The sequence below is a fragment of the Panicum virgatum genome, chromosome 5K, assembly GCF_016808335.1.
Source record: "Panicum virgatum strain AP13 chromosome 5K, P.virgatum_v5, whole genome shotgun sequence".
Lineage (NCBI taxonomy): Eukaryota > Viridiplantae > Streptophyta > Magnoliopsida > Poales > Poaceae > Panicum > Panicum virgatum.
In genome coordinates this window covers 29,301,001-29,325,466 of record NC_053140.1, presented here as the reverse complement: position 1 = coordinate 29,325,466, position 24,466 = coordinate 29,301,001, and the positions used below count along the sequence as shown (strand labels likewise).

Below are 24,466 nucleotides of genomic sequence, written 5' to 3'. Positions count from 1 at the left end.
CGCTCTGCGGTCACTAGTGCTAACTGCTAAGAACTTGGGATCTGCTAGGGTAGTTTGCACCAAGTCTCGAGGAACACAAGCTGCACAATTACTCTTAACTCCGGAGGGGGGTTGTCGTCGCACCTTGGAGCACGAGATATTTGTTCTCAGATCCATACATCAATAGGGGCAAGGTGGGCACTCGCACAGGGCCCCAAATTCTGTAATTACTTAGCTAACTAAGAGCATCCTCGGTAGTGGAGGGCATCCTCCCCGGCGGAGCTGGTGGCGATGGGCAGTCGGACGCCGTCGCCCAAGACGAGGGCCTCAGAGTTGGTGACCTGCTTCCTGGGGAGCTCGGAGCCGGCCGTGTCCATACAGTTCGCCGAAGGAGGGCACCTCGCCGATGGAGCTCGGAGCTAGCCCTATCCATGCTAGGAGCGGAGGGCAACGCGTTGTCGAGGAATCGAGGGTGAAGTCCCTCCACGCCGCGTCGATCTCTTGCAAGTGAGGGCGCCGCAGGCTCGCCGCCCACGACCGGCCGAGGTAGAGGAGCGCCGCGGGGACGCGGCGGAGGGCGCAGGAGAGGAGCTCGATTTGGGGAGGGGAGAGGGAGGGGGAGGGGAAGGAAGAAGATAAGAAAAGAGGATGACATGTGGTGCCCATTAACAGTATAACAAATGGAGAGTCTGGTTTTAGAGATTCTGTTGGGAGGCTTGACAGTTTGGGAAGATTTTTATTGTTTAGCTAGCCTCCAAATCTCTAAACTTAGCTAATGTTATTGCTAATTTCTTGGAGATGCTCTAAGTGCTTAACTATAGAAAAAAAAATAAAAGATCCACTATAGCCCATACAAGTATTTTCCGCCTGTTCATCTCCCATACCCCGAGACTCTTGAACTTGGTATAGACAACGTGAGATGATGCTTTTTAGTAGAAAATGAAGGTTAGTTTATTGCTTTGGTACTACCTTTTACCATTTTAGCTCTAATATTTGATATGTTCCTATTTAATGTAAGAAATAATGTATACTAAAGTTAAAAGTATGCTTTGTTTGTATTGCATTTCAATTTTTTTGAGAGCCCATTATGTATTTCGCATTGGAGTCCTAATTTGTAGGTACACTGCTATCACATACCATCCTTAGCACCAGCCTTGCTGGGATGTAGTGAAGGACTGGGGGGGGGGGGGGGGGGCGCTACTCCTTTTCTATTGGGAAGAACAATGTGATGCCAATGTATGTAGAGGGTGTGCCGGGAATTGGGACCTACTGTGTGTACTGGATTGGTGGGAATGGTAAGGACCAGGGCATGGTCTTTGACATGGAAACTAGGAGGTCTACATCTTTTGGAACTCCAAAGTCATCATTGTACCTAGGCATCCGCATCGTACAGTCTACTGGCACTTCTTGAACAATATGGTTAGCAGCAGCAACAATGGAGGAAGAAGGAATACTCGACAGCAGCAAAAGAATAAGGGATCTTAGTCTTTCTGGATATAAGCTTTCTACTGTGGGGCAGATTGTTTGGATATATTACTTAATATGTCTAAGTTTCATACTTGCATCTGTTACTGGTTATTGGCCAATCCAAACTATATGTTGCTATGATTTTTGATTTTTGAGAAGTCTAGTTTTGTGTAGCACAAAAAATTACGGCCGGACAAATGATCCAAATGACTAGGTGGCTTAGCCAAATGATCCAAATGACTAGGTCCTCCTCTTTCGTCGGTAATATTGCTTTCTCTCTTTTACTTTATTAGTACTTGAATAATTGGTCTCTCTAGTTGTGGGATCCCTTGTCTGCGTGGGTAGCAAGTTCTATCCATTTGGGGTTTCTTCTATCCTTAGCGCGAGGTGAAAGTCAGTAACTTGATAGCGTAGGTACAGTGCCTAAGCTAAGCTGAATAGTTAACTTGGGTTGTGTTCCACCCCACGGAACCGTAGTGGTAGGCGGCAGGTGGTGACAGCCATATCCGTCCTTCGTAGTCCACCATGTTCGGTTATTTTCATAGCAGTAGTTGCAGGTTGTCGTTGGGCTCCCCTCTCACCCCCTTTCTGAAGTCCTTCATCTTCCAGCCGCCGAAGCAACTAGAGAATTAAGTCAAGTATTTTTGATAGGAGTAGTTAGCAAGACAATGTTATACCACCTCTACCTATATTATGTGGACCACTTCACTCTGTCATATCCCCTGAATAAACAAGAGTCACTACAAGTATACTTCTCATTCCTTGTAGATTCGATAGAATACTACAAGGTGAAAGCTACATCGGTATCCGTATACTTGCGTATTTATTCTGTTAGGCTAAGGACTGCCAACACCCACGCGACCCCTGGGATGGCGGTGGCGGGAAACGTTTTGCCCTGGACCTGCTGCGTGCTCTGGATCTGGGTGGGCACATGGCACTAAGGACCACCAACACCCGCGCGGCCCTTGGGATGGCGGCAGTGGGAACTTTTTTTTTTGCCCTAGGCCTGCTGTGTGCTCTGGATATGGGTGGGCACGGGGCACGGTGACGGACTCAGCAACATTGCGCGTCGGCGGGCAGTGGCTACGGCTGCGTACGGAGATGGCATCTTGCCAGACCCGCCGCGAGCGGGGTGGCAATCGGGCTTGCACACGCGGCTGATGAGGTGGCCTTTGGCGGCGCGGTTTTGTGGATCTCATGCAGCGGCATTCAGCGTTCGGGATGGCGGCTGGGCAAGCGGCAGCGGTTGGTGGGCCGACTTGGAGGGCCTCTGTCGATATGTCTGGGCAGCGCATCCAAGGAGCGCGCGTGCAATGTCTAGCGATGGAATGGGCCCCATCGGCGGAGCAGAGCGGAGGTCCAGGGTCCGTGGTCGGCACGGCGCAGCGCGAGGCCGTGTAGACAGACCAGCAAGGCGCAGGATTGCACTGGTGAGGTCCGTCGCGTGAAGGGTTTGACTGCGCGCGCGCCGGGGGGGTGTGGGCATGCCTGTGTGGGCAGTGGCGTGGGTGGCACTCATCGCACCGTGCCCACGCGGCTCCTCTCAGCACGGCGGTGGCTCGAGGATACTGCGGCGGTGGCCACTTGCGAGGAGTGGCAGTCATGTGCTCGCACAGTTGGCGGCGTGCAAAGTGAAGGTGGAGCTATAGCGGCATGGACATATAGGCATGGAGGCGGTGTTTCCCCGGAAGGGCCGCCGTAGCTGTGCTGCGGAATGTCACATCGTGCGCATATAGCATGGGGTTGGATGCTCCAGGCGAAAGCCCTTGCCGGCGTCCTTGCTGGTGGGATGGCAGCAGTGTCCTTGTATGTCGTTTTCCTTATTAAGGGCGTCATTTAGGAGCTACAACATTGTTGCACGGGGTTCTTTGGGTCAAAACCCTATGCAAATCTTGGACGAGCGATGGTGGCGCTTTTGGCATCGTGCCCTCCTTGGAGGCATTGTCTCTAGAGACCCAGCTCAGTTTGTGGTGCTGCTGATCCATTGTCCATGGCGGCTTCAGCCAGTGACGATAATTCCATCGCGTGGCAAGCTGGAAAGGTGTTGCTGAGCCTGCACGGAGGCGATCATGGTCTTGGTGGCGGCTAGAGGTTGTCACATAGTTGCCGGTTGGCTACTTGCAGCAGACCGCGGCGGCTAGTGTTGCTTGGCAATGGTCCGTGCGTCATGGGACTGCATCAAAGGATGGTGCTTGCGTCACCGGCATTGTGGGATGACTAGACTTGCAGCAGATTGTGGCGGTTGCTCAACTTGGCTGGGGCCACCTGGTACGGCACAATGTCAGAAGATGGCACAAGCGACTTCCTTGGCCCGCTGCTTTGGCGGCGGTCGCTAGGTGCGACGGTGAAGCAACGAGGCGAAGTCGACTTGTGGCGATGGCTTGGCTGTTTGCTAGAGCTCATAGGGAGCAAGGCATCTTTGCTCTCCACCCCAACGGTGAGATAAGAAATGGATCCAGAGCATGGAGTACTGTGGGGGGCGTGGCAAGGCCTTCGTGCACAGTGTTTTCCTCGAGGCGACGAGAGAGAGGTGAAGTCCAACGATAGATGCGGCGAGGCCCCCCACGCATTGTGTTGTCGTGGTGGCGCCTGCAAGGTAGCCTGCGAGTGGCCTGGATCTGGTGTTTTTCACCCCGCCGGGTGTAGAGTGATGTTGCAGCGGCATCGCGGCGAAGGCTCCTGCATGGCGGTGGCCCTCTTGGTTCACGCCCGAGGTTTCGACGACTACAAGAGTGTGGGCTGTGGTGGTGCTTCGGTTTTGCTCCCGTCATCGAGTGGAGCGGTGGTTTTATAGAGTAGAGCTTGAGTGGAGTTGTGTGGCCGTGTTGATGTCCCAATCCAACCAACCAGTGTCGTATTTGTTCGTTGTTTGGTGTGCCCAGTTTGGACGTTGTTCATTCTTTTTAATATAATTGGCAGCTCTCCTGCCTTTTTAGTTTAAAAAAAAAACTAGATGTACTGATGTCTTAAAAAACGCAAACGTTTCAATTCGGTTAGTTGATTACGTTGTTAGAACACGGCCACCATTTTTGGTGAACTTCAACACAAACACATACAAGTGAATCTTGTCATAGTATGCCTTCTACTCCAGAATGATAAGAGAAGGTTTCAAAAAAAGAAAAGGAACATTTAATCCATCTCAACTGAGTGTCAAAACATATCATCAGTGAAACTGAAACCACACGAGTTCAATCTCAAACTCAAACACTGTTTGTAAACAGTGGCGGCTGAAGGGAACTTGAGATGCTCAAGAAGGGAAAAAGGTAAATGTAATGTGGCGATCAATATATCTTTCTGCACAAATGAGATATATGCAATCAATTTACATCCACTAAATGGAATCCATCAATCCCCAACTCTGCACAAATGATAGACCAATGCACCCTGGAAGGCTGCTGCTAAATGCTAATTACACGTTTCTGGAGCCTCCCTGGGTGTGATTATAAGTAGCTCTTGCAACAGTCAGCAGATACTTATTATTCGCCTGCCTACCCTGCACTCTCTCAAGTCATCTATGTTACATCAATGGGAGATCAGGGAAGGATGGGTGGATGGCTTTGGCTACACAAGATGAACAGAAATCAAGAAAGAACAAAGGCAAACAATTGCAGCTTTGCAGATGTGCAAAAGCATGAGCAAGAAGAAGTGCATCGAGATCGTGCAGGTAAGGGCCGGGATCATTGGTGCATCTTGGCCGGTGGCGCCGGGTAGCCCACCGGCACGACGTATGGCGAGTGACCCGGCGGGAACATGACGGGCGTGCCGACGGCCGCGGGCGCCACCATGTGGCCGGCGACGGGGTGGCCCATGGGCGCGTGCCCGTACATGCCCATCGGCGGCCCCGGCGGGTGGTGGTGCTTCATGCCTGCTGGCCCCATCGGCATCGCGCCTGCGGCGGCGGGGCCGCCCGTGATCGGGGCGCCGGCCGCCGCGACCTCGCCCGCGGTGACGCTGGTGATGTCGTGAATGCTTGAGCGGCGCCGGTCGCGGTTCATGGAGTTGAGGCGGATGAAGTACTTCTGCGCGTGGCTCGCCACCTGCGTCGGCGTCCGCGACATGACGAAATTGCGCGAGATGCTCCGCCAGTCGCCCTTGCCGAACTTGTCCAGCCCCAGCAAGAATAACCTGCGCCACCGCATCATTACGAGTCCAAATTAGCAGCCATGAACGCAAGAACGTCGCCAGCATCAGCATGTGCTAGTTACGATTGGAATTGGAATCATTTTGTGCGAATCATTGAGTCTGCTCTGTGCTTCCATATCCAGAGATGACACAAAAGATGCAAGCTTCGAATTCAAGAACTCCAAGAGATTCTCTACGAACCTGTGCTCTTCCTCCGTCCACGGGATGCCCTTGCGCCGCTCCTGCTCCGCCTTGGAGCAGCTCTTCCCCACGTCGACGCCGCTCTTCCGCTCCTCGCGCCGGTGCCCCCCTCCGCCGCCGCCGTCCTTCGGCGTGGACGCAGCACCGGCGGCGCTGTCGGGCGCCGCGGCGGCGGACTCCTCCCCGGCGTAGCGCGGGAGCGGGACGCGGCCGGCCTCTATGGAGGCCACGTCCTCCAACAGCGCCTCGTAGTGCCGCCGCACCTCCTCCGCCGTCCGCGCCGGCACGCTCGCGGCGAGCGCCGTGAACCAGCCGTCGTCAGGCGGCCCGTCCCCGGGCGGCGCCGCGGTGGCCGCGACCGCGTTCTCGAACGCCTTGTCCTCCTCCCTGGTCCACGCCGCCGCGGTCGTTGCCAGATTGGTCATCGTGGGACGTCTGGTTCGCCGCGTGGCGCGCGTGCTCCTGCGATGATATGGCTGTGGTGGTACCGTGGTAGTGGCGGAGCGGCGTACGTTTGCGGCGGCGGCGGCCGGCGGCGCGGTACGATTAGTAGTAGTAATTAACTAGCGCACGGACAGAGCCTTATCCACAATGGTGGTGCTGCGTGTAGGGATATATACTGGTGGTTAGTAATCGTTTTTCGGCTGGGTTTAGGGGCAAAGATGGCCGTCAAAATCATTTTTATCTTGTGAATTTCGGGCCCAAAAGAAAAGTATACTTTTCCGTTCTTTCAGACAGAGGAGAAATTCATGCTTTTAGGAGCACAAAAGAAAAGCACAGCTTTGTTCCAAATCCTGAAGAAAGCTGCTTTGGCCTTTATTGTGTTTAAAAAATTATTCTTGAGGTTTAAAGATATAAGAAATTGTGCACGGTGTCCTTTGCTTAATATTTCAGTCTTCATCCACTTGATCATCTCACGATGTGCAAATATAAAGAAAATTATAGAGCATGTAACGTGGGCAGTCGGATTGCTTAGCTATCATAAGAGAAAATGTCACTGCCACTCCATCCTATGAACTGCAAAATATAATGAAAATGAAATCAACAGCGAGCATCACCGACAGCCCTAAATGGCCTAAAAAAATAAGCAAACAATAATGGAAAATACAGTAGTAAGAATTTTTTTTTTTAAAAAAGACGACACCAGCATCAGCAAAGGCACTTTGAGAGGGATACAGACGCAAGGTTCCAGTCCGGCGTCCCTGTCACCCGTTGTTGGGTGTGCCGGTACCTTGGAAAAGAAAAGGGGCGAGGGAGAAAGAGAGGAGGGAATCAAATGATCATTGTCTGAATAGGAACTTAGGAAGCAAGCGGCTCCAAGGCCCTCCCTTTGGGGTCATCTGCGCTGTGTGAGGCGCTGGGATTTGGGCCTGGATACGCTGACAGCTTCGCCTCCGTCCTCTCTCTGCTCGCTCTCCACTGGGACTGAAGGTGAAAGGTCCACTGGCGCAAGATTCCTTGGCATGCTGAGCGCTTGATTTGGACTCCGGAACCGTGTTGTTCGCGGACAAATATGGCAATGTCATGCCGCCCATCATTAGTTGGACTGCTGAGAGTTTAAACAGAGAGATATTTCCAGAGTTTAAACTGTTTGCCAACATCGCAAGGGGAAGAATCAAATTCATACTAATCGCTACTCCCTCCATTTCAAATTATAGATTATTTTAGTATTCATGTGTGTATAATTTTGCTATGCATCTTTATACAGAATATGTCTAGATACATAATAAAAACTATGTATCCAAAATTGTCAAAACAACCTATAATTTGGAACAAAGGGAGTAGATTTCAACAGCTAGCTTATTTGAATTTTTAAAGTGTCAACCAAGATTTCCATAAAAGAAGTGTCAACCAAGATGAAGAATCAAATTCATACTGATTTCTCTAGCGAAAACAGCAAAGAGAACCGTATGTTAGGAACGCAATGGCACACACACCTATGCATGGAGTATATATGATTGGAGAGAGGAGGATGGGTAGTAGCGGACTAGCAGGTTGGTATTGGTGGATGGCGGGCGGGGTGGCGGCAAACGTGGGCGATTCTCCATTTCTCATTCGGCGAGGGCGCGCAATCCGCAGGCGCGCGCCATGATTGGCCCCTCAGGCCCTCCCTTTTTGGACGCTTGCGTCTGGTTGCCAGGCCCAGGCCGATCCACCGCCGGCCCCACACCTCGCGCCGCGTCGCTCTCCGATCCCGACGTGAACCCGCCTGGCCGGCCGGCCGCCCTTTCGGCCAGCCCCAGCAGGCAGCAGCCACCAGCCGCCCGCGCCCGGTAAAAATAGTCTCTTCTCTGCGCCCAGGCAACGGGGGAGCTAGCTAGCCCGTTTACTGTTTTATACTGCCCGCGTTGCTGCTCTGATCGACTCTGTGACTGGCGGTGAAGGAGTGACTTTGTGGCCCGGCGAACATCCCAATCCAGCTTCGACGACTTCTTTGATCTGCTGTCCACATATTGCGATGTTTTTTTCTTTCGTTCGGTTTCCTTTCGCTACACCGAGCGACTAGCTACGATTGACACAAAAGGACTCCCGGTTTTTTCGTCTGAAACTTTATCATCCCTGTATAATCCGAAAAAACAGAAATGAATTTAAATCCTTTTTTCTTCAGAAAAGCCCCGTGCGATATATTAATAAAAGTGAAAGCAAGTATATGGGTACTTAATTCTTATATTAAAGATTATGCATTAAGAATTTGTTACATCAAGCCCTGGAGGAATGAATCTACTGAACTTCTTGATCTTCCATTCTCCCTTGACAAAGATCCTAGATCTCACAAGTTACAACGGACTATCAATACCCAGTCGTTGTTTTAGTTTATAAACTTCCAAGGACTTTGCTATGTTACCCTTCATATGTAGTGATGCTGCTACGACCACATTAAATCATAGATTCTTAAAATTCAAAAAAACTCCCACAGTTGTTCTTAGATTTGTCGGTTGTGTTTAAACTTTTGCTTCTTCTTGATAAAATGTTTGCCCAAACAAGTTCTCAAAAAAGAAATAAAAAATTAAAAAAAAACCTATGTTCTCCGGGCTCCTCCCGCCTCTACATTACTGGGCACGAACAAATAAGACCTGAACTTTGGTAGCGAAGTAGTTCGTTGTAAGGAAAATCAAAGGGGATATATTTGTAACCAGAAGGAATTGATGTTCAATATTATCATCGGCATGGTCTTCCAACAAACAATAGTTTAATGTTTACTATAGATTTATCCAGCCTAACAAGTTAATTGAACAGCTTGCAAGTGGCTCGTTCTGAGCTCGTTAGCTCACAAGAACTGGTTAGGGTTGCTATGGCGGCACAGGCATCAGCATGTCACGGTTGACACACGTACATAGACTATCTAAGACATAAGGTACCGAGACAACTCCTATCGAGTACAAAAGACATGAATAAACTTCTTACTAAAGTTCCAGACCAGTTCAGAGTATACTCATCTTAATGTGAGACAATGCGATCTGGAGTATTCTTAGCTACAAAGAATACTGACAATTCTAGCAAAACAATGTGATTAATTGATTGCTTGTTCTCATTGTGAATATAGATTTCTATAATGTTTACTATAATAATCTGAAGACCTCTGGAAGAGTTAATATACAGTTCTAAACAAATCCAGAACTACTCATTTTACCAACTTACCGCATCGTTTCCCTTATAACCTATCCTGTCTAACGGTTTTATCTCTCTAGCATTTTTGGCAGCTCATGACAAGGACACAAATAACATATCCAGCAATGCTCACAGGAAGTTCCTCTGCACTGCCCCAGATGAGAAACGGGAAGACAGTCCTTGTGACATGTTCTCCGGATCTAACGCAACCTTTTGCCTCCCAGCGGAGAGATCCTTCTCACGGTCCCATGGCTTCCAAGGGTGGTTTCCCTCCCATTCTTCTTTCTCGTGTTGCTTTTGTTTCTTTTTCTCCTTTTTGCTTTCTCGGTGCTTCTGCACAAGAGACACTGATCTTTTGGAGGTATTATATTTATCTACGATTGAGGCATCCGGGTTTTTGCTCTTTACGTCATCTCCTTCTGCAATCGCCTTTGTTTTATTGTAGGCTTCTAAATAGCTGCATCAGAAAGAGTAATCCATTAGCCCATGTACATATATAAAGAAGTAATGAGGCCGATAAGTAATAACTTCAAAAAAATGGAAATGTCAGCAATATAGTGCCTTAATAGCAAAGGAAACAAATGACTTAATTATAGAAGTTACCAGGCTTCCATGTTGTATGCCAGCCAACTCTTGGTATGGCACATCAAAACATGATTTCCAAGCTTCCTAGGGTTTAATTAGTTAGCTGCGTAAAACAGATGGCAATCATATCTGGTTTACATCAAGTTTGTGACATCCAAGTATCCATGCCATTACATTTTCATCTTACTAAGAGTAAGAGCAAAATACATTATCTCATTATCCATGCCCTTAAATTTCTATAAGTTGCAAGCCATCGATGAGTTTACAACTAAAAGTGTTAGCGCGCCCCACCTAGCCAACCCGACCATAAAACCCAGGTGTTATAGTGGGAGGGGTGGGGGCTTTTATCCATAGTCCATCATTCTCCCTACGGCGTGCGAGCCCGGCATAGCCCGCAGCAGGTTCTAGTGCCCGGCGTAGCCCGCAGCAGGTCTCAACACACGAGAGGCGCAGGGGAAATCGCGCAGCGGAAATGCGTGGCCGGGTGGGTTCGAACCCGGGACCTCAGCTCTGGTACCATGTTAGCGCGCCCCACCTAGCCAACCCGACCATAAAACCCAGGTGTTATAGTGGGAGGGGTGGGGGCTTTTATCCATAGTCCATCAAAAAGCATGGTAATAAGTTAGAACTTAGAACCATATGCACATTCTAATGTGGTTATTGGTTCAAACTATATGTAACATGGTATACAAATGGGATATAACACATACAAAATTTTAAATTTTCAACCTTGCTTACTCGGTTACAATGATCAAATAAATTTTTGCTTTACAAAAAGGATGATTCAATTTCTTTACTCAGATCGATGCATCTCATGACTCGTTATTAAATTATTTTTCTAGAATTTAGGCCAATCATAATGGGAGGCTTCATTTTGTGTTTCCAAGAATGCCACATAAGCACTATTGCTGATTTACTAACCTCTATACGAAACTAAGAAACACAGACATGAATAAAAAAGGAACTATTCGAGTAGTATCCACAAACATTACCGAAAACATTGTTAAAATATGTCTAAGAGAGGGTTTTATTGAAAGTGTTCGGAAACATCAGGAAAATAACAGATATTTCTTGGTTTCAATTTTGCGACATCAAAAGAGAAAGACTAGAAAGGGAATATATAGAACTAGAACCTTTTTAAAGCGTATCAGCCGACCTGGCTTACGAATTTATGTCAACTATCAAGGAATTCCTAAGGTTTTGGGCAGAATGGGAATTGCTATTCTTTCTACCTCTCAAGCGTACATGTATTTGGTTGATGGTTGAAATGGTGCACTATAATGTATTTTTTAATTTTGTTGTTTCATAGATAACACATGCAAGAGGGTAAATGTGTTGGAAACAGTGCCCATGTGGTCTCATCAAGATGAAATCCGTCTTTTCTCTCTTCATTATTTCTTTCCACAACATCACAAATCCTGACATGGAAATGAAACTCCATTGGGAGTATCCTAGAAGAACTAGCATGTATACCGACACAACAATGTGCAATAATTGTGTGTGAGATAATTATCTATACAAAACAATGTTCCACATGAGCTTGTAACGTGCGTGCCTGGTGTTAGCCGCCAGGGGAAAACTCTTCATAGTTCAAATTTCCAACAACACTTTACCTAGTTCCAGAGGATGAACCAGTCCAAAAAGTGCCAGCCTACACAGCTTGTTCAGAAACTGCAACCAGCAAAGCCACTATTTTCGCATCGTGCTTGCGTACAGTCATGCAAGTCCAACACACCCAAATAAGCACCCATTACATATTTACTGCATTAATTTGCCTGGTAGTTTGCAATTTTTCATCACTTCTAAACGAGATTTAGACAACTTCTATATGGTGTAAAAGCATCTCTCATTGATTTATCTTTTTTGCAGCACCCAGACTTAAGAATTTGAATATTACTTTTTGTGGTGGTTCTACATATTGGTTGCAACACACAAATCAAACTATGCTATATGGGTTCTTTTGTCCTGTACTATGCACAAGATGACAATTAATTCCAACGCACTAGCAGGTATGAAGAATGTCAAACAAGCGATCATAGTCAGAACTAAATACTATCATAATACTGACCTTTGTTGTGCTTTCTGTGCTCTATCAAGCGGAGTATCAGTCCAGACACTTGTGTCTCCTCGTCCTTCTTTACCATTCATACTAAATGATGTAGTAGAGTGCATTGGCACTCCTGCCTGTGTGAAGAAAAATAATTTGTTTATACATGTAAGATAAACACATAAAGTAAACATACATTGGTGAATTGTAAAACAATTGAACAAGTTATTATTTTTATCATTTACTTTTCTCTCAGGTGGCAACGTGGTCATCCATTCATCTCTCTTAGGTGCCTGTGCCTCTTTAGGACCTGCTAAAAGTTCCTCATCACCAGCAAGTGATATACCTGCAAGCAAAAAGATGCAATATGTCATCACATTTACCCCTTACGATTACCATTACCAGCTGTGTCAAATTTGAACAAAACTAATCCACAAAATCAGAAGTCACTAGATCTAAGCGCGAACCCTCATAAAAAACAAGAGTTTACAACATCCTATGGTGGGTAAAGTACATTACTGCACAGGACTGTAGGCTATCAAACTGCAGGTATCAAGTCAAGGGACTACCAAGTAGCACATCTAAAGTTTACAGTACCACAGTAAACATCATCAAAGTATGTGCATAAGAGGGTAGTATGTGCAATATCAATATCTTACAGTACAAGCTTGTGTAGAAGCCAAAGGTCAATTCAACAATATTTGAGTTGGAAGCTAATATGTATTTAGAGATTAAAGTCACTTTTATTATTATGTTGCTTAATTTGATAATATGTGTGTCGTTTGCCAAAGTGAACCGTGACCAGGACTTCATAGCAAGCAATTGGACCTTTGCCCTTCAAAGTCCAAACGTTGATTGAAATTTGGAAAAAAGAGCATCATGTTAATTCCACAAAACTACAACTATTTGCAACAATGTAACAAGGAACTACATTGTCTAGTGATTATTTCAAGAAAACCACACTACTTCGGTCCTCAATAACAAGGAACCACGACTAAAAAAATGGTCATGGCCCCACTTGTAAGATGGGGTCCAAAGTTGTAATTTTGTGAAATGGTCCGTCCCTATATGTTGCAGTTGTTAGAATGTTACACAGTAGAAAGTTTTGCAAAACCAACTCTTTCTTTTTTTTTTTTTGCTACATTGCTACAATACATAGCATCAAATTTTGTTTAAATTAATTTTTCGGAATATTTGTTGTAGATATAATATCACAACTTACCTTGTAATCGTCTCCATTCGGCAGCCTCACGCATTGCTTTGAGCTCAATCTAAACAGTACAGGAATGCAATAATCAGCATAAAATACTTATCTTTTTAGCATCACTAATCATGCAGCGAGCAGTGGTGCCAGATAGGTACTCCAACCATCCCAAAATACAAGTCATTCTGGAAAATTCTAGGATAGATTAAAATGACCATGTTTGCCCCTATTTATTACCCATATTTGGCAGTAGTTGATTCTTACATGCACATGCACTTTCTAAATAGGGTAAAGTGAGTTGTTTTCTGGGACAAATTTTGAACACTACAATGACTTGTTTTTCGGGACGGAGGGAGTAATCTTGAATAAACATTGTACAGAACAGCAGAAGTTTACCTCAAATTGTTCCATCTCCTCTTTCTTCTTTATCTTCTCATCTATTGCACCTCTCTGCAAAGAAAAAAATACAAATAACTAAAATTTAAGCTAGAAGAAGGGGTGGGGAGTTTATTAATCAACAAGTGTGACATGAATTATCAACTAAATGCAAGTAGAAGCAAGCTTCATCACACAAAGATGAACTCTACTCATAATAATATCTTATTTAGCTACCACAGTATAAATGCACCATTTTCTCCATAATACCAAAATAAAAGGTTATTTTGGTACTTGGCAAAATTCTGTACGTGAAACTTTGACAGAATGATGAACCTAGTTTCAGCTTATGAAAGGAGTGAATTTTCCAGTTCATATACCTTATCAGGGTCTTGTAAGTCTTTGAAGGCATTGTTCAGTTTCACAAACACCTCTTGTGCTGAAGGATGAGGACATTTGTCTGGGTGCACTAAAAGAGACAACTTCCAATACCTACAGTGTAAGATAGGAGGATTTATCACTCAAGCAGAAAAAAGATAAACATAATTAATGTGGCATTGTGTGACAAGTGTTCAACATTGTTATTAACATGGGGCCACAATTTTCATGGGCACAATAGTGAAAAGATGCTGCAACAATTTTTTGTCATCTGTGTCAAAAATAGTCCCAACAACCCTTCTTAATGCAATGACACTCAGTTCTGTTTTATAGTCCCAACAGCCTACGGAATAAATACTGTATGAACACCTCAAGGCATTATTAATCATGAATTATGTTACCACACCAAATTATTGAGGTAATACGAATAATTAGATGAACATGTTCGTAGATACCACTGTTCCAAAACCGGCTGTTTAATCAGCAGTTAACACTTTTTTGAATAACTGATAGAAATCAATGAGAAAACAGTTTCAGAAACCCTTGAAGCACAACAGATTTTGATAAGTTTGTGTCAGGATAAAATTTTAATCTACATCAGACAAACACCTAGCTAAAACTATTATGATGTCAAAACAGTAGAGAAGATAAATTGGAAGTGAACAGCAATAGAATAAAATGTTTGATTCCAACTGTTTCGTTGTTTCCATATTGTTAAGTTGAACATAGTAATTCATTTGGTCTTCAATAGTTCAATTTTTTTGAAATAGTGCTGACAAGAATTAATAAGTTTAATATATCATGTATCTCATATCTATCAACAGGCTTTAAAATTTTAGCTTGGTCTGCATTATGACACGCAATATGATTGTCTACAAATACCAATCCAATACAAAATTAGACGACTTAACCATTTTGAAGAGAATATTTTTATCATAAAAGCATGTTAGTATCAACTGGAAAAATGAAGAGTATACAAGTCGCCACCTTTTCTTCATGTTATCAGTTGACATCTTCCAATTTACCCCCAGAACATCATATGGTGAATTCGTATCAGCAGCCAATATTCGAGTAACCTTCAAACAAACAACCAAAAAGAAAGGTCAACAAATTGACTTGAGCACATTGAAAAAAAAAGATAGTCGCAATCACCATGTCATGCAGTTATAAGAAACAGCTTCTAGAATAACCAAATAGAAAGTTTCGCATTCAACAACAGATGCCCAAAGGCAGAGAAGAATTATACAAAGTATTTCTTGACTGCTTATAAGCATAACAATCACTTTTCTGTACGGATGCTCAGAGAGAGAAAAATAGGATTCAGATAATAACCATATGTAATCCGCAGGCACAAACTAGGATAAAGGAAGATCACGTTCTAAACATCGAAGGAGTGTTCAAGGGTAATGTTTGATCCTAATACCAACAGGCCCTAAAGGCCGTTTAGAATGTTGATCAGATTTATAAGAAAACTGACTAACAAATATTGCTGCATGGTTTGAGCCAGGTACTAAATATTAAAATATATCTGATATTATCCAGAATAACAACTAACCCCGTAAGTAGCTGAGAGCTGCTCATTGCAAGTTGCAAGGAAAATAAACAAAGCAAAAAGTTGCTGAGGACAGAAATTTTCTACTATTCTGTTTTTAGCACGTAATGGAAAGGATTAGCAAAGGCAATATACTTAATGACAGGGTACTCCTAACATACAGAACTGATGCAAAATTACCCATGATTTAAATAGCGGGCTATAGCGGCGATTTAGCGCCGCTATAGCGGCTGGAAAGCGGCGCCGCTACGATATCCCATATATAGCCGATATTACCGCTATGAGCGCTATTCCACGCTAAATCGGCGCTAATTTGAGTAGCGGAGCGTAGCGTTTAGCGACGCTAAAATCATCAGGTTGTCCGTGGGCTGAATGTGAAGGAGAGTTAAATTCTAGGGATGGATTCGGCCCATATCGGTTTGGCCTTGGCATAAAAGACTCGCCTGAAACCCTAGCTCTCCCGATTCCCCTCTCTGTTCCCTGATTCAACGAAAAATCGAGGGCTGCGAGCCTGCGACGGCGACGGAGACCAGGGAGGCGACGACTGCTTGTTGGCGTTGCATCGATCCGACGAACTCGCGGCTGCACGGCACCACCGGCCGGCGGCAACAATGTCTCAGTCTGATGCTCAACCAATACCACCGAATTCAGCAGGCAAGTGCTTCTGATTCACCTACTCTGTTCCCTGTAATATTGTGATGAATGTGCGATCTGCATTCATAAATCTGAATTTTTGCTTCTCTACTCTCTAGTGAATGTCTCAAGCACTGCACAAACAAATCCACAAAATGTTGATTCGGCAGACCCTGCTTGGAATCACTGCACAATGCCAGATCCGAGCAAGAAACATTCACTGAAGTGCGACTATTGCGGCAAGTCTTATAGTGGTGGGATTACTCGCATCAAGTACCATCTTGGAAAGGTGCCCAGGTCTAATGTTGCTAAATGTCAGAAAGTTCCATCTGATGTTAAGGAAGAGATGATTAAGTTGCTGACAAAGATGACTGATTCCAAGCAAAGGAAGGCTAAGGATGTGGAGGATGAAAGGGCTATAGTGGACTTGAGCCATTCAGAAGGAGAAGAAGCAAGTGATGATGGTGGCAATGCTGTTGTTGTACTAAAGAAAGTGAGAGGCACAAGTAGATCTTCAGGTGGTCCCATTGAGAAGTACTGCAAATTAACTCCAGAAGAGGTAGCAGCTGCAAGGAAGGGCAAAGGGCTTGCTGAGAAGGTTCAGTCAAAGTTATCAACTGAGAAACGAGAAGAGAAGAGGGACAGAGCGTGTGAGTATATCTGTCAGTTCTTCTATGAAGCAGGCATTCCACACAATACAGTCACACTTCCAAGTTTTGATCTTATGCTTGAAGCAATCGGCGACTATGGAAGGAACTTGAGAGGGCCTAGTCCATTTGAGATGAGTGGGAAGTTCTTGCAGAAAAGGAAGAGGGTGATAGAGGGATTCAAGCCACACCAACAATCTTGGGAGCTCTATGGATGTACTGTGATGACAGATGCTTGGACAGACCAAAGAGGTAGGGGGGTGATGAATTTGGTAGTTCATAGTGCATATGGTGTCTGCTTTCTTGATTCTGTTGACTGCTCTTCTGCGAGGAAAGATGGCAAGTACATCTTTGAACTTGTTGATGGGTGTATAGAAGACATCGGAGAGAAAAATGTTGTTCAAGTGGTGACTGACAATGCAAGAGTAAATGAGACAGCATCTAGTTTATTGAGAGCAAAGCGGCCCTCGATATTTTGGAATGGTTGTGCAGCCCATTGTCTTGATCTTATGCTGGAAGATATTGGAAAGCTTCCATCAGTTGATCAAACCATTACTAAAGCTAAGTCTTTGACTGTGTTTCTTTATGCACATACAAGGGTTCTCGACCTGATGAGGCAATTCCTTGGGAAAGACTTGGTTAGGTGTGGAATTACAAGGTTTGCTACTTGCTACTTGAACTTGAAGAGCCAAAGGGTGCTTAGCCTAGCGGTTAAGACACTCGAGCGGCACTCCACAGGTCCTGAGTTCGAATCCCCATGGGAGCGAATTTCAGGTTGTGGTTAAAAAAATCCTCTCGCCGGTCCTGTGTGCCAAAGCACTGGTTAAGAGCCGGCCCAGGTCGGCCTGAGGACCGTGTATGGCCCAGGCAATTCCCAGGGGTTGCGATTCCCAGTGTCAGGGCGGGGCTGGGGTTCGGGGATTTTCTCAGTCGGGGTTCTTAGCTTAATACCGGTGGGGCGGTCTTTCCCCACCCGGCCGAGTTTTTTTACTTGAACTTGAAGAGTTTGCAGGACAACAAGAAACAATTAATGAGGCTCTTTAGGTCCGATGAACTCAATGACATGGGGTACCTGAACAAGGTGAAGGGGAAGGCAGCTAGCAAATTAGTACGCTCTGACACATTTTGGAAAGGAGTTGACATTGCTATCAATTTTTTTGAACCATTGGTTAATGTGTTGAGAAGAATGGATAGTGATGTACCGGCCATGGGGTTTTTATATGGCTATTTGTTGGCAGCAAAGAATGAGATCTCAGAGAGGTTTGGCAATGACCAGAGTAAGTATAAGGAGGTGTTTGATATCATTGACAAAAGATGGGACAGCAAGTTAAAGACTCCTCTTCATAGGGCTGGCTACTACTTGAACCCACATTATTATTATCCAAACAAGATGGAGATTGAGCTAGATGAGTCATTCAGAGAAGGATTAATTACATGTATTACAAAGTTGGAGCATAATGTTAATATTCAGGACCAGATCATTAGTGAGCTGCAGCAGTACCAAGATGGAGAAGGAACATTTGGCAAGGAAATTGCCAAAAGGCAATGGAAAAATAAGAACTTTGATCCAGGTCTGTTTGCTTCAACCATTTATTTATTGTTCATTGTTCTACTGATCTTCTCTGATTTTTCAACTAAATTACCATCTGTCCTATGTTTGTTTTGTTTTTGTAATAAGGCTAAATGGTGGCTGAATCATGGAACTAGCTCACCGAACCTTAGGAAATTGGCTGCAAGAATTCTAAGTTTGACATGCAGGTCCTCTGCATGTGAGAGAAACTGGAGTATATTTGAGCAAGTGAGCTCCTTTGTTCTTAATCAAGTCTGCATTGCCATTGCAATAACCATTAAGTCACTGATGCAATTATTTTTTTCTCACCTATGTCTATAGATCCACACAAAGAGACGCAATAAGCTCCTTCATGAGAGGATGAGGGACCTTGTCTTTGTCAAATTCAATTCTAAACTGAGACAAAAGAGAGATGACAAGTCAAGGGACCCCATTGAGATGGCTGTTGCTGATGTTGTAGAAGATGAAGACAATGAGTGGATCACAGGCATTGTGCAAAAGGAAAATGCAAATGAAGGAGAAGAACTTGAAGGTGCTCAAGGTGGATCATCACAAGGAGGAACATCAACAACAGCTCTGTCACAGAACAAAAGGAAGAGAGGTAACCAGAACCTTAGGAATAGGAAGAGAAAGAAGATGATCCCTATTCCAGATGAAGAGCCATCCGCCACCTCTTCTTCTGAAGGAGAAGATGACAATGCCATTGACATGGCATCTCCATCAAATTCATCCAGTGATGAACATTCCATATCTTTTAATTCAGATTAGATCAGTGAAGAAGTCAAGAATAAATGTTGCTAGCTGGCAGTGAACTTGTGATGTCGTCCATGAACTTGTGATGTTCTCTGTGAACTTGTGATGTTCTCTTTGACTCTGTCATCTCTATGACTTATTTACTTATTTGCAGTTTGATTTATGGCCTGGAATAATAGTCAGAACAAGTATTTGTTAAACATCTACTGGAATTGTTCAAATTAGTAATATTTTGAGCCATATCTTGCATGTTTTATTGAAAAATGCTAAATGCCATAGCGGCGCTATAGCGCCCATAGCGTTTCAGTCTTGCCTCCGCTAAATTCTATAGCCCGCGATTTAAAACATGGAAAATTACAAATAAGATGACTTGAGATATGTGCACAGAAAAAGCATGCAACAAGATGAAGCAAAAAGTAATCTAGACCCAATTTTGAAAACATTTGACTTGACTTCAAAATTATAGGTACTTGGTCCTGCATTGCTCCAAACTTATCAAGAGTAAACAAACAAATCATGACTGACAATGTAACAATTTACCTCTTCAAATCGCTCAGCTTCATTTGCAGATGCAGCTTCTGCAACTACTGCAGGTGGTGGGGGCCCTATAAGCAAATCATCATCAGCTTCCAATTCAGCATCCCTAGAGAAGGAACATTAAAGATATGCTCAGTGAGAAACCATTGGTTAACACATAACTCTGCTAAATATATCAGACTGCAAAGAACAAATCATTACCGGCACCTAAGAGCCTCTGTCATTTCAGCTGCTGCAGCCAGTAACTCACGAGATGGCATTGCAGGGCCAATTATCCTGCGCATATATTGGGTAATAAATTGGGTTTTAATCAGATAAAAAAGAATCTTATTGTGTAGGGTAACAATATGAGAAGGAAATGAGTGTTCCATAATAACATTCCACCACATTAGGCATCACAATGGCAAACATACTAATAAAAAACATTGTAACTCAGAATTATTATGCCAAGAGAAAAGACAACAGTCAGAGGCATCTTGACTGCATGCAGCGAAGAACTGATAGCCACCACCACACTATACCTATAAGGAAATGAAGCCTTCAATGCCCTTTGTACGGACTTACTGATACGTATAATCATTGGCAACGGTATGGACATGAGACATCATTCTAGTGCTAAAATGAAATATGACAAATCAAGCTACCACATGAGTATTTGTCGTTGTTGCTTGCAGGAATGCCAATATACCATCAATCAAAACCTATAGGCACTGATTATAAAGGATGATAAATTAGTCATTTATCTGTCTGAAACAAAAGGGGCTGGCAACCATAGATGGTTTTTGACTAAAAGATGATCTTGCTATTTGTTACTATTAAGTTAATAGTGTTTGAACACCAGCATCGAGAAGATATGCAAGCTGTGGGATAACCTGATACCAATCAATATATTAATCTAAGTACATAGCCAAGAATACCTGTAGCATATTAACAGGTATGTAGTGAAAATTGAATGGAAATAATTTGCAGCAAGATAACTTGTGACAGACAAGTGTTACCTTCTTTTAGGAGGTTCATCTTCCACCCCAACAATTTTCGGCTCTTCAGCCATAGTATCATCTTTATCTTTATTTTGCACATCAAAGTTGGATGATGGTAATTCTTCTCTATTAGGTGATACTGACTTCCCATTTTTGTCGCCTGTAAGTTTAGAACTTGCTAATAATAATGGTCCAACAATATCAAGTGTAGGAACATTTTTTGGGGGCAGCAAGTAAGCCCCAGTTGCACTTTCTTTCAGTCTCAGAGATCTGAAAAGCTTCTTCAAGCGCTTCACCAATGGCTTGTCGGAGATTCCAGAAATGTCAATGCCTTCACCACTGTCTATCATTTGGAGAAGCTGAAAGTTAAGCAAATGTCATGAGAAATCTTGGGGACATAGAACATAAAGTTACTCTCAGAAAGTGCATGAGGGACAGAAACACAAGTTAAATACATTCAGACCAAAGGAAAAAGGTATAATATTACTGCACAACACACTGCAGTAACGTACTTTTGGACAAATGAAGCCACCACGGAAATAAAGAGTGTAAAGATTGTTGCTAGAATAATGTCAGTAGCTTTATTTTTAATGTAATTATGTAATCCTAAAAACTTGAACAGAGTTAAGTAGCTTTATTCACATTATATCCGAAGTTAAAAACCCAATAATTTTTGACAAATGAAGCCACCACAGAAAATAAAGAGTGTAAAGATTATTGCTAGAATAATAGTATCATTTCACATAACCTATTTTACATTGGTCTTACATATCATGCTATTATGTAACTTTAATCTTTTTTATACCAATTAGATGCCTAAAAAGGGTAGTATAAATACAATTGTTGCTAGAACTTTCAAAGATACAGCTCGATGGAAGATAGAAAAATGTGCAACTTGGACATGCAAATTTATCACAAGGACAAAAGATATCTCCACAAGCCACAGTTGTTGATTTTCAGCATGATGACTGCTAATAGAAATGGACAAAGTTCAAATAACTCCAACAGTGAATGTTGTCCCTCATATAATTTCAGGAGAAAAAAGGTTAATTAACATGGATTAAGTTTACAGTTAAAAAACTTGAATTAAGTTTACTTCCATAGTTCACCAGTACCAGTGGTACCTCCAAGATGTTGTTTTTCATTACATCTTGCTTGTGCATTCATAAGCAAGCTGCAATTTTGTCAAACTCTAGATAATATAGTTACCTGAAACAGTACCAGTAGTAGTTGAGTTCATATGTACATAATAGCATCAACATATCAAAGTTGTGTACTAGACTCCATGTAATCTACGTGAGTTAGGCAGTTAGCTCCGCCGCAGAGAGTGAGTTGTGCTCACTGCTTGCTTGTGCATTCGAGAGGGCCCGAGTTTAGTGAGTTTGCTCTGGTTCTGGGTGTAACTTCTGTGTATGTTTACTGGTGAGGATTGAGAGGCAATATTTCCAACGGAAATCAGTTCAGACTCATATCTCTCCCATTCCCCTAGAGTGAAACATCTGATTCTCCTTCACCTGATAGCACATGCATGCTTTCACACAGAATAACCAACCCACCCTAACTGAACATAATCAAAAACCATATCCTTACAGATAGTATTGTAGGTTAGCTATGGCAGAGTAGCTGAATATGAATTAATTTTTCTTGCAGTTCAATTGTGGAGGGCTAGCCTTCGACGGTCCCTCATCTATCCTACAATGTAAACTGTCTCTGCACAATTTTATTATAAAAAAAAGAGACAAAAATGATAAGAAACCCTACCTGACGGAGCTCTCCGGCGACGGCCGGGAATTCCCCGAGGATATCTCGGACGATCTCCAGCGCCTCCTCCTCGGCCGCCGCCCTATCTTCCTCCCCCTCGGACCCCGAGCCGGAGGACCCGCCATCATCGCCCCCGCGCCGCCTACGCTCCTCGTCCCGCCTTCTCCGACGCCGCCGCCTGCGCTCCTCGTCGCGGGAACTCCGCGACCGGCCACTGCTCTTGCGGCTGTGGCGGTGGCGGTGCGACGAGGAGGAGGACCTCTTCCGCTTGCTGCTGCGGCTGCGGCGCTCGGGGCGGCTGCTCGGGGAGGAGGCGGAGGAAGGCGAATCGGAGGTATCGGAGTCCGAGGAGGGGGATGCGTCGCGGGATCTTTTACGGCTGCGGCGCCTGGTCTCCTTCCCGTCTCTTCCCATCTCTTTCTCCCTTCTCGTTCCTCTTCTTGGCTGGGATGCTGGGATTCCGGGAGGGAGCGCAAGGTGCGCGAGTTTGAGCCCGGCGGTGAGTGAGGCGCCCGGCGGGGAGGCCATATCCGGCGATGCGTGTACTTGGTCGTGTGGGACAGGGATAGCAGCAGGGATTTTTTTTCCCGACCGGAACCGGTCCGGTTATCGCGGTAAACGGTCCGGACCGGTTCCGGTCGGTTTCAAACCGGCCCAAATTCAAATTTCAAATTTGAATTCAAAAAAATGAAAAAAATTTAAAAAATTCCTAAAAATACTTCAAGTTACGATGAATCTAATGGTGTCAAATTTTTTTCAAATATTCGTTCATTTAGTATACTTTGCGAGCATTTGAAGTTAAAAAAAAAGTGCATACAAAAGTATACAAATATAATATAAAACATGTTATATATTGTATTAATGTAAAAGTAGTACAAAAGAGGGTTGGAGGGTTCATTTAGGCTAAAACATGTTATACAAACATTCATTTAGTATCCTTTGCGAGCATTTGAATTTAAACCAAAAAAGAAAAAAAATTGAATTTGGCCGGTTACCACTCAAACCGACCGGTTACCATTCAAACCGGACCGGTTTACCAGTCTAACCGGTCGGCTAACCGGTAGAAACCATTTGAACTGCGGGTTTTGGTTTGAAATTTGAATTTGACCGATTTAAACCGATAACCGGTCAAACTGGACCGATAAACCGGAACCGGGCGGCGGCGGTTTGAAAAACCCCTGGATAGCAGTCCCAAAGTGGATCTACATTCCAGAGATCAACGGCATAAGTACATTTGTTGAGTGAGATTTATTGTATCACCCAACTTTTGTCTCACTCCCAGTTCAAAATTGGATTCCGAATGCACACATCCATGTATTCATGCCTTGTTTAGATCTCAAAATGTTTTCAGTGCTACAGTACTTCAAATATTTGACCACTAATTAGGAGTATTAAATGTGGATAATTGACAAAACTCATTCCATAACCCCAGGTGTAATTGCGTGACGAATCTTTTAAGCCTAATTGGACCATGATTAGACAATGTCGTGCTATAGTAAACAACCTCTAATGACAGATTAATTAGCCTTAATTGATTCATCTCGTGATTTCCCATCCATACGTATAATTAGTTTTATAATTAAATTATGTCTAGTCCTTCTAATCTTCGGTTGAGAATTGCTACAGTCAATTTCGTCCAAATTTTTACAAGATCTAAGGGGTTGTTTGGTTCCAGGGGCTAAATTTTAGTCCATGTCACATCAAAGAGAATCTTAGTATTTAGAAATATTAAATAAAGGTTAATTATAAAACTAACTGCTGAACCCTGGGGCTAAATTGAGAGACAAATCTAATGAGGTATATTAATCTATGATTAGAGGATGGTACTGTAGCATCACTGTAGAAAATTATGAATTAATTAGACTCATTATATTTGTCTCACGAATTAGCACTCAGCTGTCAGAAAAAAATTTATAAATAGATTTTATTTGATACTCTAAAGTAGTAAGATTCTTTTTGATGTGACAGGGAGTTAAAAAAAAGTCTCTTAAACACACCCTCAGAGTAGTAATAATCCGTTGGTGGTTCAATTTCAAATCAACGATAGAGGCTGCAGTTAATATGAT

The 24,466-nt window shown here is 43.9% G+C and overlaps 2 protein-coding genes across 2 annotated transcripts; both read right to left on the bottom strand.

The window, feature by feature from the left end:
- Window positions 1–4,708: 4,708 nt before the first annotated feature.
- LOC120707059 (transcription factor MYBS1-like) lies at window positions 4,709–7,218 on the bottom strand. The gene is made up of 2 exons (XM_039991830.1): window positions 5,770–7,218; window positions 4,709–5,571 (listed from the first exon to the last, which is right to left on the bottom strand). Exons 1-2 carry the CDS (start codon window positions 6,192–6,194, stop codon window positions 5,124–5,126), a joined length of 873 nt encoding a protein of 290 aa, XP_039847764.1. The 5' UTR covers window positions 6,195–7,218; the 3' UTR covers window positions 4,709–5,123.
- Window positions 7,219–9,158: 1,940 nt separating this feature from the next.
- Window positions 9,159–22,983, bottom strand: LOC120707058 (transcriptional regulator ATRX homolog). The gene is made up of 11 exons (XM_039991829.1): window positions 22,401–22,983; window positions 20,658–20,998; window positions 19,861–19,935; window positions 19,663–19,765; window positions 14,955–15,043; window positions 13,970–14,081; window positions 13,611–13,664; window positions 13,233–13,281; window positions 12,256–12,356; window positions 12,032–12,147; window positions 9,159–9,835 (listed from the first exon to the last, which is right to left on the bottom strand). Exons 1-11 carry the CDS (start codon window positions 22,926–22,928, stop codon window positions 9,508–9,510), a joined length of 1,896 nt encoding a protein of 631 aa, XP_039847763.1. The 5' UTR covers window positions 22,929–22,983; the 3' UTR covers window positions 9,159–9,507.
- Window positions 22,984–24,466: the final 1,483 nt, after the last annotated feature.

Excerpts from the sequence above, each read along its gene's own strand:
- LOC120707059 (XM_039991830.1), bottom strand. The coding sequence starts at position 6,194 with ATGACCAATCTGGCAACGACCGCGGCGGCGTGGACCAGGGAGGAGGAC. Across the intron at positions 5,572-5,769 it reads TGGACGGAGGAAGAGCACAG|GTTATTCTTGCTGGGGCTGG; the intron begins GTTCGTAGAGAA and ends GCGGTGGCGCAG.
- LOC120707058 (XM_039991829.1), bottom strand. The coding sequence starts at position 22,928 with ATGGCCTCCCCGCCGGGCGCCTCACTCACCGCCGGGCTCAAACTCGCG. Across the intron at positions 19,936-20,657 it reads GATGAACCTCCTAAAAGAAG|GATAATTGGCCCTGCAATGC; the intron begins GTAACACTTGTC and ends ATATATGCGCAG. Across the intron at positions 12,148-12,255 it reads CGTTGCCACCTGAGAGAAAA|GCAGGAGTGCCAATGCACTC; the intron begins GTAAATGATAAA and ends TTCTTCACACAG.